General features: G+C 37.0%; 1 protein-coding gene across 10 annotated transcripts in view; it reads left to right on the top strand.

The window, feature by feature from the left end:
• The window catches only part of cep128 (centrosomal protein 128), a 55247-nt gene extending 43389 nt beyond the window's left edge, over positions 1-11858 (top strand). For 3 of the 10 annotated variants that reach the window (XM_028040487.1, XM_028040486.1, XM_028040485.1), the window contains 2 exons: positions 10030-10138; positions 11133-11858. In XM_028040487.1, the coding sequence (XP_027896288.1) occupies positions 10030-10138; positions 11133-11169 (146 nt within the window). In that variant the 3' untranslated portion in view covers positions 11170-11858. Of the gene's footprint in view, positions 1-5535; positions 5614-5767; positions 5882-9725; positions 9932-10029; positions 10139-11132 lie in introns of those variants that run through there. The other 7 variants (XM_028040483.1, XM_028040482.1, XR_003598463.1 and 4 more) reach the window with 5 other exon arrangements.
• The last annotated feature ends 1840 nt before the right edge of the window (positions 11859-13698 follow it).

Genomic DNA, 13698 nt, shown 5'->3' with positions numbered 1-13698 from the left:
TGTTTCATTTTTGATACATTTCAGTTGTTTTAGCTGAAACTAAAACTTCCCCCTTTTTTTGTGATTTTATTTTATTTCACTACTGCAGTGGGATAATGTGATCTTAAACTTCTTTGTGCCTGTTCCAGTTTTACTTTCTCATTATTTGTGAGATAATGGGGTCTCGAGCTTGTTTTTCTTTTCTTTGACACAGTAAGTTTATTAAGTTTCTGAAACTTAGTCCATTTATTTTAGAAAGTTAGATTTTCATATTTTCTCTGTTTTCTTTTCCATACTGATATTGAAAATGCTGGAAGGAAATTCCATATTTTGAAAACTATGTAGTAACCCTAGAGATTTCTTTGTTTGGCCACCCATGAAGTCTAACCCAGGGTGAGAAATGATTGTTTTAGTCGAGGCTCAGAGGCTCCGTTAATCATTACAAGTCTTGCTGATGGTGCCCAGAAGTGAGCCTTGCTGACAATATGGTATTGATTCTACCATCCGCACTCTTAATGACCACCGCCAACATCCTTAATCAGCAATTAGATGTCAGATAGGAATTCGTTTGCGCTGATCAAAGGTTGCGTTGACCCGAACGCCTTTAACAGCCCTAAGAATAAATAAATAAGTGTAGGAACCTGTCTAACGCACGGCGACCCACCTGTCACAATTATACGCCACGCTTGTCAGCTTCAGCCTTCAGTTCGTTGCTACAAGACGGAATAGGAGATGTCTCGAACCTTCATCAACTCCCGCATTTTCTGCCGGCAGTGGGGACACATCGACCCCTTCTCCACTCAGCCCAGCTGCTCAGGATCACCCAGCAAATCTTACTAATATGTCAGCGGGACAGTCGGTGATGCCTCCTAATAGCCAGCTTCCTTTTGCTGCTTAAACACACCAACCCTGAGTAGGAACAGGGCGATTTCTGAAGCTAACCACGGAGGTGTGAATATAGCCGCGCAGCCAGATCTCTGCTGATGTAAAGATAGGGTTTCGATGAGTGAGTTGAGACAAAAATCCTTGATTGCAATTTGAATCCACCAGGTAGTATACAGTTTGTTACCACACTTTCAGGGTTGTCCGCACATCCTTAAAACGTCCCGAAAAGTCTTACGATTGTGCATCTAAAAGTAAGGCTTTAAAACGGGTTCCCAAAATCTGTCCTTGAGGGCCGGCATCCTGCATGTTTTAGTTCTCTCTCTGGTGTAACGCACCTGGATCAAATGATGGCTCATTAGAAGGCTTAAGAAGAACATTGACTTGCTGAAAAGGTTGTTGGTACTACCAGGGAGAGAACTAAAACGTGCAGGATGCCGGCCCTCGAGGACCGACTTTGGGCACCCCTGCTTTAAAATATCTTAAACTCATAAAAAAAATTTAAAAAATCTAAGTTGGCCTTATATGTTCATCCCAGGTCTTAAATTTGTTGTGACAGGACTATTTAATCTCGTCTATTCTGCATAGTATTTATTTTTGTTCTGTCAGGCAAAAGTTTGAGTGGTGCACAGACATCTTCATTGCGTTCTGTGACTCAAGGCCACTAACTAGGTTTTTTGTGTTAATCATGGATAATTGAAAATTTATTGCTTGTTGGCTAGACGACATTGGCCCTCACCATTGGCTCACTTCTGTTGCCAACCCCATTTGAGGCTCAGTGTGCAAAAATGCTCAGCACTAGGGCTTAAGTCTGTAACTGTAAATGAGGAAAATGCAATTTTCTTCATTTCTGTCATGGATCAGAAATGAAGACCTGATCCAAGTCTTAATGAATGGTCTTTAAAAGTCTTAAATTTGAGTTGGTGAAACCTACCAATATCCTGTTATTACTACAAAGTACAAAGTCAGTGTAAAGTTGAATTTCTGTAAAATAATAAAATATTCTGCCACAATCTAATCATTTAAAAGCAGAAATTATATTTGGTGTTTCCCATTAACAAATGTTATCCATTAGGGAAATAAGGATACTGTCGTTCTGCCTGACTAATCTCCTAATCATGAATTATCTACATCTAACCCTACACCTAATGTTAGGATAACTTTAAAAAAGATGTTCTAATTTGTTCCTTATGTTTTTCTTCCAATGATCTGGACTTTGGGTGCTCTCCACCCAAAGTCTCTCTCTGGACAATGGGTCAATGAGGACATCAGTGTCCTCATTGACCCATTGGTAAGTGTTTTAGGGGTGATAGTTAAGTGGTTAAGTTCTGCTTTTTCAGCTTCCTTTGTGTCCATTTTCTGTACTGATTGTAGTTTTGTACTGCATTGTCTGAAAATGAGCAAAGGCAGACAAATGGAGGACAAAATATGGGTCGTCAGGTCTAAAAGTTGTTTGCAGTAAATGCTAGTATCCGAAAGTCCCATTTTTGGGAAATGGGTAAGAATCTTGTCAAGACCCAACTGTGGGCCTGACAAATCTGTCACTGTTTAGCTAAGACTGATGCAGTAGTTCTCAAACTTTTGAAAGCTCGTATCATCCCTGAATATATGAGGTTTCCAAATAGCACACCGACAGATAACTGTAGTGTTATAGTACACTGGCTGGTTCTGCTTGTCAAAAAGAGAAAAATAAAAGTCTCCATTCATTGTCATTGCATTTTGGTTGAAGGTTACATTTTAACTGCATTGTGTTTTACTTCAGTCAAAAATTAAAAGTTCTAAATTAAAACAAAAAGAAATCTGATTTAAAAACTCAAAGTAGAAATGCCTGACATTTCTCACCAGCCCCATCCTCTATACCCAATTTGGCAGTCTCGCATTTAAAACATTGTAGTGTATAGCAATGTGTAAAAGTTGATCTTCAATATACTTATTCTTACTCCTGTGGAAATACTTAATTATATTAATTGTAAAAACATCTTAGGGTAACACTAGATTAAACCAAATACTGCTCTTTAGCTTGCCCAGATGCAGTGACTACAAATGCAGCCCATTTGTAGTCACTCCTTTGTTATCAATATCTCAGAGAATGTGAGGTGTTGAAGTAAAACACTGGCCCCAGATGGTGATATTCTTGTACATTTTGAAATTGTCAGCTCTCTGGAAAGAGTAAACAAATGGTGCTGAAAAATAGTAGAATATTTTTCTGAGCAATTATCTATTATTATTATTATTATTATTATTATTATCTATCAATCATCTATCAATTATCAGAGTCAGGGATGGGATGTGATGTAGCATGGGGAAAAGATGATTGACTGACCAGCCAGCTCAAGCCGAGACGAGACGTTGCGCCCAATCAGACTAACCTGGCCTGGATCAACTTGGTTAAAATTCGATTGCATTGTTTTATTTACCAAAACTTCTCAGTCTCCCAACAGGATAGTTTTCTCAGAATGCTTAATATTTGAAATTCCAATAGAACGAAATATTGCACATCCTTCCAGCCTCAGAGTGAACTCCCTGGTTAGACAGCTCTTTGGTGAGTAGCTGGCAAGTCTTTCTGGCCGAGAGAGTTGACAGAACCTGAAGCAGAACCCCAGGCTTGTTCTCAGAAAGTAAACAGCATCTGAGCTAAAATGGAAGCACTTCCTGTCCTGTCTCATGATAAGGTTGTTTTCTAACTACCAACCTCCAGGCTTTCCTCTGTTGCAGCCCCTCTTGTTAAACCCTCAAATGATATATCGGCATTAACATTGTTATCAGCTGATGTTAGTCATTTTTTAACATCTAGGTATTGGCTCGATAAGTAAAACTAGGCTAATGTTAACAATCAATGTTTTATTTTCAACTTGTTGCCATTTGTATTTCTGGAAGAGGTTGGTCATGTGGTTTTTGTTTGGTCATGTGACCGTGACAGTAATGCAGCGCAAGACTGAGGAGTGTTTAACTGAAGCAGAGAAGCAATGCCAGTGGTGTGGTTGTTTTTTCAATGTCGAAAGGGTAGGAAAATATGTAATACAATATATGTAAATATCAGTAAGAAAAATAATAAGAATAATTCTGGATATCAACATTGGTCCAAATTTTTACTTCTTAGCATTGTTACGTGTTATTTTGCTGGATGAATTGTCCCAAAAGTTATTGCGATAAAAGAGAACATTGTTGTTTTGAGACCATTTTCAAGTAATATTATAATGCTAATGCCATAATAGTGCAAGAACACAATCTCAAAGATCAATAAACTTTGAATTGTAGTGAATAATTAACACTACACTATACATTACTCTGGAACTGGAAGACATTTTAAATATCCAAAATATATTAACAAAACAACAGAAACAACAAATTAAATGAATTATGCCCTTCATAAAAAAGACCTGGTTGAGAGCAAATCTTTTTGAGACTGAAATCTTTTGTCATCCAGTTTTCAGGAGAAAGAGAGAAAAGAGAAAAACTAGAAATCACATAAGTTGAGTTTGTTTTAATTTCTCATGCGATTAATTGATTTAGTGCTTATTGCGACAGGCCTAATTGTTACCCAATAGTTTTTCCAAAGTTACGTCTAGTATTTAGAAATCTAAATTAGATATGCAAACTGAGTTTAACCATTTTGATGAAATTTAATAACAGATAAGAAAACAAGAACATTTTTTATCCAACCCGTTAAGAAATCTTGTTGATGCTGAAATTTGATTTTGTCTATCAATCTTTTCTGTCCAAAATGGAGAACAATTTTTGTAACAATCTGTTGATATTGAAATGACCAAATCATTCAAATCAAAGTTTTCTATTTGCTTAGACGAAATATGAAAACAATAAATGGCTGATGTTCAGAAAGCCAGGAAATATACTGATTAGACAGCTTCAAATCTTTTTGATAGGCAAGACTTGTTTCTGAGAGGCAATCTAAAGAAATCAGAGGGGAAGCACATTTTGGTACACTAGAGACAAAATCATTATATTTTGTAGAATGATACTGATTTACTAGTTAAAGTTGTTGTAGCTAAACAAAATAAAACTATTCTTTACTTTTGAATACCTAAAAACTGCCTGGAAAAACATTGCATATGGTCTAGGTAAAGCTTTCTATGTGCATAACTTTTCAATTTCTTCTAAAGCAGTTAATCTTTCCAAAATGTCTAATAACATGAAACTGTAAAAATAGAAAGGCATGAAACTTAGGCAACAGTACAGCTAAAAGAGTTGTCTTTAGACTCTTTACTTTGTCTGTTTTTATAAATCTGCCAGTTGACTCTGCAGAGCTGAAACTCCCATAAATATCTCATCAGAGTGTGCAGCTGTCAGAAGTTATCTTGTTTTAATGCGAACCTTGAACAATCTCATTTCACGCTGTTTGATTATTCCACCCTCGCTACTCTTTTTTTTTTCCAGGTTTTTCTTGGTTATGCTTGCACTTATTTTTAATTTCTAGATTTTCTTTCGTACCTTATGTACCTTGAAGGTATCATTAAGTAACAGATTTATACACAATGTATAGAAAGTAAAAAAACTTGAATAATTTTTAGACAAGTTCTGAAGTATTGCAGTTCTTATCTTTTAATTACAAGATTCAGATCCCAATATGAGATAAGTGGATTATGTTTCCTTGAACTCCCTCCCTGTTAGATTGATTTTATATACATCTACATATGTGTGTGTGCCTGCGGATAGAACACGAGAATAGCACTGGAGCACTTGGAGTCGGTTCCAGAAAAACAATGTCTGCTAGACGACTTCAAAGATTTCGAGGTGGGTTGAAGTCAGGTCCATGTGGATCTTTATTCTAACTGTTTTGAATTCAGTGCTCAGCACTGCTGAGGCTTTAGGAAGCTCCACTTGGTTGGAAACAGCCGAGTCTCACGTCTGCTTGGTTGTGACAACAGCCTCTGTTCGGTTTATTCAGGAATCACGGCAGCAGATGGCGTTTGTAGAGCAGCGCTGTGGTAGATACAGAGAGATCGTCCGGGACCTGCAGGACCAGCTGGACGAGTCCAAACGCAGAATCCAAGAGTACAGAGTAGGACACAATATAGACACACACATTTGTGTTTATGTCTTTAAGCTGTTGCATTGACTTTGATTCATTTAAATAATGCCATTTGTCCCAAACTCTATCCTTCAACTTACCCAACACCGCAACATACTGTCCTCTTGTAAACGCTCAGAGACCTGACACTTTGATCAACACTTTTGAAACTCCTAGCCCTTGGTCCACTACTAAGCATTGCTTTAAACTTCCCAAATCCATAGGGGGCAGCAATCAAATTGCTTCAAAGCGACAACTTTCTGTTAAGAATTAAAGCGCCAAGAAGTTAATTTGTGTGGACAGTTATATAGGTTGAACTATTTTTAGATAGCGTATTAGAATATAAAGTTATTAAAACACAATCCGATGTTTGTTGGGAATTGTGTCAAAATAAGCATGTGACTATATTGGCGCATTACATGTTGCAGACTGTAATGCAAGAGACCCTAAATCTCTGTTTTCCCATTTCACTTTGGTTGGAGTTTTTATAAATAATTGTTTTTAATGATATTAAACAAAGTTTTTGTATGATGAAAAACCAAAACACATTTAAAATATGTTTTCCCAGATATCAGACTATGTGTTGACTAGGCCTTAGACATTGGCAAAAAAGGCATTCATTGTGTCATGAAATTTAGATGATTTTAAATCTTTTAATTAAAATCTACTTTAGTTATCTTTCTCAGAATATCACGTTGAGATAAAAATTGTAAAATGAGAAAGATCTGTAATATTATCATGGATTTAAACTTAAAAAACGTTTTGAACTCTAAAAAACTGAAACACCAGTTAGTTTTTTTCTCATAGTATCATGTTACGTATCATGTTTGTGCTTTTGTCAGTTTCTGCTGTATAAAACGTTCCCAAGGGTGTCGACCTTTTTTTCACGTCGCTCCTGGGTGTCGTTGCAGAAAACAGGGAAATCTCCACCTTGCTCAAGAGGACTTAGTCTCATTGGCAACTTGTCCAGTCTTCTTCGTCTATGGACCAGTTATTGGTGATAGGGACAGTGGCATTGCTTCTCTGCTGACTAGTTGTCCCTGACAAAATTTGTTTCCCCCTATGGCTATGGGAGTATTTACCAGGGGTGTCCAATTTGTGGCCCTTAGAATGGTTTTATGTGGCCCTCGATCCAAATTTGGCTCATCAGCACAGGTGTTTAATATATAGGGACACTTTTTAAAGAACACTTTTTTGTGGCAAGGTTTTTACAAATTAAATTTTTCATAAACTGGGAAATTATAGGTACAATACAAGATATTTTAATTAATCACATTTTAGGAAATGTAGAAAACTGGATTAATTTCTTTTAATGCAGCATTTTTATGTTTTGTATTGATGTGATTTAGAGTTCTATTCACCAATCATACCACTTTGTTCATTTCATGACAACATCATGTTTAGTTGATTTTATGGGGGGATGGAATAATGGATGTATTTCTGCATTTCTAATTAAAAAAAAAAAGATTTTTATGCAATTCAAATACATTCATCTTGAAATTCCACATGGCTAAGAGTTTGGACAACTCTGCATTTGAAAATGGATTGTTGTATTTTATTTAGAGTAATTTCTGCTCTGTGATCTTTGTTGATGAACATGTTGTCCAGTTTAATCAGGGAATCCAGCTTTTGTCCCAGTAAGGCCTGTTGATCTGAAAAGGTCCGGGAGGTCACATAAACAAGAACGCACACACAAAGTGAAATGTTTAATTCCTTTAAAAAAACTGGGCTTTCTCAGCAACACCACCCTTTATCCAGGTCCACCTAATAGCACTGCTTTGTTCGAACAGCGGCTGTTTGGATAAGGGTTTTCTAACTCTGACAGCATTTTCATGAATAACTCCCCCACACACAGAAGCTACTGCATGTACTGCACCTCATTTACAAGTTCTATGAATAAATGAATAATTTCAGGTGGCAGTAATGTCTCGTAGAAGGTCCGAGTGCACAGCAGCACAAGTGGACGTTCAAATGAAACCTAACGATTACCAGTCTCCTTTAATTGCCCCGTTTATGTTCTTTGCTGGAAAAACAGTCGGGGGAGCCATTAAAACATCACTGTTGACAGCTGATTGCTATCAGCAGTCTGTAACCTCCTCTAAATAGTCGTGCAGTCACTCTTTAAGTGGTTTTGCTCTTCTAGATTACCTCTCACTTTGCTTAATGACTCCCATGATAAGTGATAAGTGACATTTGCATCAGCTTAATGGCTGCTGCTCACTTGTGGTTTGTTTAAACAAAAACAGGTGGAAGAAAACGCTCACACAGGTTCAAATGTTGATCTGCAATCTATGTACAGTTCCAGTCAGACGCTTATATACTCACATTATCAGCAATAATGGCAACTTGTTGATATTAATGATTCATTTGAATTTTACTTTTTCAGGGTTGACTTTAAGACATTCTTGAAGAATTTGTTGCACTAATTTCAATTTTGTATTTTCTTTGGAAATATATAGTAATATGCCTTAATATGTAAAGTTCTGTAAATATATGTATTTCTTTTGGTGGGATATTTGACCGTCTGATGAGAATTAATAGAGCTTACTTAAAAAAGTTAGTGTCCTGTCATAGACCTTGTCCTTAAGTATGTTTAGATTATTAGTTGGGTGGAGGGCCCTTTCAGAAGGCTAATGTTAGCGTACTAAATCTATTATTGTGTTGTTGGAACAGCAAAACTGTCTGCCTCAGATTAAAGAAAATAGAGGTCTAAAAACTTAGTTGCATTAACCCTAAAGCAGGAGTAATGAACATTAGTTTCACTGACGGTAAAGCGCTGTGCCAGCACAGTGTGTAGCAGAAGCTAATGCTAACTTCAAGTTACAGTTAATGGGGGAATAAAAAAAATAACGTGAAAAGAGTTTGCTACGTAAACTGTCTTCATCCACTTTTGGAAAACAAAGCATGAAGATTTAATATCAGGATGCACTGAAAAGTTGCTAACCAAGCTCCAAATACAACAGCATCAATTTGTTTGTCACAATATCAGGAGGAATAGTTGGAAGAGCCAAGGTCGGGCTTTAAAACCTGTACCATCTTTTACCTGCTAAAAAAAAATTATAGTTGGCCACATTGTGCTTTTTCCTATGCTTGCTTTCCTCGAGTATTTCCATCTCAAAACAAAAGCTAGATTGTTGAAATTTTACAACAATCAAAAAACATACATCAGAACAGTAGTTTGGAATTAAATCAGGCAAACATTAGTTTTGTAAAACAACCTGTCTTGACCCTATTGAAAATTTGCAAACTATAATTTAAAACCAACTAATTAAAATAGGCCCTACCACTTGAGATAAAATGAGTACTCAAATATGCAATTAAAATGTATACCAAGAGCTTGTTGAGTGCTATAAAAAGCGTGTGGTTTCTGCCTAACTGCCATTTAATCAGATGTAGCTAAGAAAGTATATTTATTGGAACCCGCATTAATCATTTTGACATTATGTGAATTATTCAGAAATAATGTAACTGGTGCTTCTAGTTCATGTTTTTTTTTTTATATGTTGAAGTTGTAGTCTTTATTATAAACCCAGCTGGGGAAAAAATGTTCAAATAAATCATTAAAATCCTCAAATTAATCTGATTTCGTGCAGATGTAAACTTAAGCAAAGAAAACTACAAAGCTGTGTGATGGTTTTAAGGGACAGTGGGTTTGATTTCCTTTAGTCTTCATGTTGTTTTTGCTGTGAATCAACACTACTAAACATAGCTACAGAGTTGTTGCTTTAGAAGCCCAACATGATGTAAAATGCACCTTTTTTTTAGCTCAAATTTTGTTGATCCCAGATTTCCATTTTTCTTGCAAACTTTGTTTTATTTTTGACTGTTTGCTCAGTTTGCCACCAGGTAAGCAAACAACATTGTCGGACAACATTTTAGAAATGCAACAGTTGCACAAACCCGGAGACTGACCTGCAGTGACCACACACATCTGAATCAATTATCTTTGTGAGAGTTTCAATAAAAGCTCTATTAGGCTTGCCTCCGATTTCCAGCAGTGAGAAAGCGACTGAAGTTTGGCCTTAAAAAAAGTTATTTCAGGTACCCAGCAGAGAAAGTTGCCCCATTATTTACGCCTCATAATGACAGTCTAGTTTTCCCACAAAGGTTTTTTCTCTTCCATCCTTCTGTATTTCCAGGAAGAGAAGTTGGATGCCACCTCCAGGAGTCTGAGACTAGCTGCTCTTTCTTCTTCCATCAAAGGCCCCAGCACTTTCCCGAGCAGCACAGTGAGGCCCGACTGTCTCTGTGAGTGTGCATCCCTTTCTCTCTGGGAACCTTTTGATCACAGCTCTCCTTCCTCCTTTTAATCTTTTCCTTTTGTAATCAGATTTTGAATCTCCCATCTTCTCCACCTGCACATTCATTTCTCAGTACTTTCTCGGGTCTCGTGAGGATATTTATTTTCTTCAGTCTTCCCGAGCCAAGTCGAGTAGAGGGCAGCTGCCGCACGCTGAAAAACCTAAGTCCAGCTGGATTTGAGTGTGTCTGTCAAAACAGTGCGGCGTGAATGCAGCAGATTTTATCAAATCTGTTTGAAAACATGGACGTTCCCTGCAGAAGGACCTCGCCTCCTTCTCTAAAAGTGTGAAAAGATGCTAACATGTAGATTTCAACATTTAGTTTGCTAATTCTTGCTTAAAGATTAAATATGTATCTTAAAAATCAGAGAACTGCCTGTCTGCAGCTTCTTATTTCATCCAAAAGCACAAATCTGAAGATTTTTATATTCCAAAATATGCAAAGACTCACATTTACCTTGACATATCATTAGTTTTGTGGTAACACATTTCACATTGTGCCTCATCCCAATTTCTAACATGTGGGAACAATGTCTTGCTGTAAATAAAATGATCTGCCAGTGGAACTGGAATGTTATCAACAATATTGAGGAATCATTGACTTAAAAAAGCTTCTATTTGTTGCTGGAAGGTTACTTGTAAGTTATTTTTGAAGCGTACTAAGATATCTACATTAGAAACTAGACCAAAGGTACTTGGTCAGACTTAGCTTTTGCACCACTTTACACACCTAGCAAAGAACCAACTGTTTATCAAAACCGGCAGATTTTTACTGGCATTTCCATTCTGCTTTTTACAATTGCCTATTTTCTGAGTGAGAAAGCGTAGGTAAACACTCATGACAACATTCAGAAGACGGAGCAGGACCCTGATCAAGCACTAAAATACTGAGCATGTCTGTTTATGTTTGGCTTGTTGTGCTTTATTCCTCCTTGCTGCAGCTCCTCCCAGACGCCTGACCACCACAGACCGGGATGACGGCCAAGGCAAGGGGTCTCGACCGCTAACGCATTAGTTCAGGGATGAGCGAACCTTTACTCAGATCGCTACAAACCTCAGCATCTCTTGCCGCCTGGTGCTCACCCACCATCCGCTCCGCTGTGGTAAGAGGTCCCCGGTTCAACGCTAATCCCCCTCCAAGTACCTCAGGAACGTTACAGAGACATTTCTTAAACACTGAAGGAGTAACGGCTTGTCTTTTCGCTGCGAGGGAAGCACAACTGTGAAGACTTTTGATGTCATTTAAAAGAACCTGTATTTAAAATATTTATATTTTAAATAGGACCAACAAATGAGACCAAAATATATTTTGCCTTTATAAGTGTCGCTGCTGTCATCTGTCGTCATGCCAATGTGTTTGTGCTAAAACTTTCGAGCGACCGACAAAACTCTGGTGCCTTTTCAACAAGCTGCAGTTGTTTTTCCTAACTTCTAGTACTGTGTTCATCATGAAATGTTTGACCATCTCTTCATTTTTGTGCGATGCCGTATACATTTGTTAAGGAAACGAGCACAGATGTCTGGTTTTATGAATTGTTCCACAAGTGCACTGCGAATTAAGTTCGCAGTTTCTAATATGTACTTTTTAAAACGTCTTTGCTTTTAAATGTTCCTTGTTTTTAACTCAGAAACCTTAAATTTATCAAATAAAATTTATATTTTAAGCATTTATTACCATAAGCTGTCATCAAAGTACATTTTTACTAATATGTCAGAAATGAAGTTACTTAAAATCATGACTCTTTTTTAAAAAAATATATTTATGTTAAAAATAACTAATAGTAAATTATTTTTCCTATTTTTTAAATTGTATTAAAGCATGTTGCTAGTGATAGTAATATTCATATCCAAGCAAAAGGCAGCTGAGCACACAAGCTTTAAAAAGGTTTTACTTTTTGATTATGGAGCGCCGACATCGCTGCATAAAACAAAATCAGTGACACCAGCTCGAATTTCAGGTTATAAAATGAAGATTTAGATGGAGATTTTTCCAGTTAAGAGAAGAAAGGAGAAATGTCAAAGATATTAATAAACTGGCACCCTGTGGAGGGACTTAAGAACATTTTCATGAGCCCAATTTGGCTGCAATTCTTCACCGTGACAACCAGAATAACCTGGTTTTTGTAAGTGAGCCATGCAGCGGTGTAGCAAGTTTCACTTTTCTCCTCCCAGTCAATCTGTTTTCCTTCAGAGGGTTGAGCTACACTTTAAACTGTGAAAAGATTTTTCAAGGACTTCTATAGCTGCGTTTTCATTAACCCAAAAGAAAGAAAGAAAAAAAAAATCCAATTAGAAAGATAAATTCGCTTAATGGAAACATGCCCGTTTTGAAATAAATGGAAACACTTTTGGTGTGTCACACCAGTTTGCACACAAGCTTATTTGTAGATGCTGTCCTGCCTTGACGATGTGCAGCTGAGTTCACCAAAAGTTGAGTTTGTCATTCAAAAGTGTTGAATTCATAGCTTTTCTAGATCCCAAGGTCCCAAAAATAAGGACCTTGTCGCTCCAATGCCTGAATAAGACGACGTCTCTTTTTATGGCTGCTGATGAGCACCAGTGCGTGGCTGAAATATGGACATAGCTCACGTATTTACATCTGTCACCGCCATGAATTTTAATGACTTAAATGTTAAGTTTCTTCATGTAATGGAAACAGCAATTGCAAAATTGTGTTTGTTTGACATTAGCAGATATCAACAAAGTTTGCACTCATTTGTAATGGATACACAGCTGTTGTCTGGCTCTAAAACGTCACTTCAAATCATTGCTACTGCTCTCAAGTCAGACAGCAGCTGGAATCAAGCAGAGCTGGAATCTCAGTGTCATTTGGCTCAGACACTGAGAAAATCCCTTTTTGCAATTGAAGCATGTTTGGGAACAGCTGTTTCTGATTTAAGGCGATCTGTTGAACATCATATGTTTTGTACTCACAGACGACACAAAAAGTGAAAAACACTGTAAAGGAAAGTTGCTTTTTTTTGTTTGTTTTTTACCTGCTTAACTTTAACGGCAGTTGCAGCTACCTTGGTGGCCTTTGCTTGCTTCCTGTCCAAAAAGTGCTTTAAAATCATGATCTACTTAGAAATTATTTCAATATTTTTATTTTTATGGCTCTAAAATAAGTTATTAAAACTTCCTACAGAATACAAGAACATTGAAAATGTTATAGGCTCCAAACCCCTTTTGCATTGTGAACGTTTGCCTCTTCCTGCTAGCAGAGAATTCAGATATAAATATTAGGAGGGTAGAGACACTTCCTGCTTTTCCTCATACAGAGTTCCAGATTTTCTGTGGAACTTGAGTCTGAGACTTTTCTGACACAATTCCTCAGTCCTTTTCCTTGAACTTGTTTAAAATTTTAATTAACGGTCCATAGGGACTCAAAAAAGACAAGAGCAGGTCTTTCTTGACTACTTATATCTTGCATGGTTATAAGATTTAGCAGTTACATATACTTAAAGGAAGTCACAGGATACTTTTTCTTGGACATGTTCTCTGATCAGC

This window comes from Xiphophorus couchianus, chromosome 15 (assembly GCF_001444195.1).
Source record: "Xiphophorus couchianus chromosome 15, X_couchianus-1.0, whole genome shotgun sequence".
NCBI classification, from domain to species: Eukaryota; Metazoa; Chordata; class Actinopteri; order Cyprinodontiformes; family Poeciliidae; genus Xiphophorus; species Xiphophorus couchianus.
The sequence above is the reverse complement of the archived record's forward strand: the minus strand, read 5'-3'. Positions and strand labels throughout refer to the sequence as shown.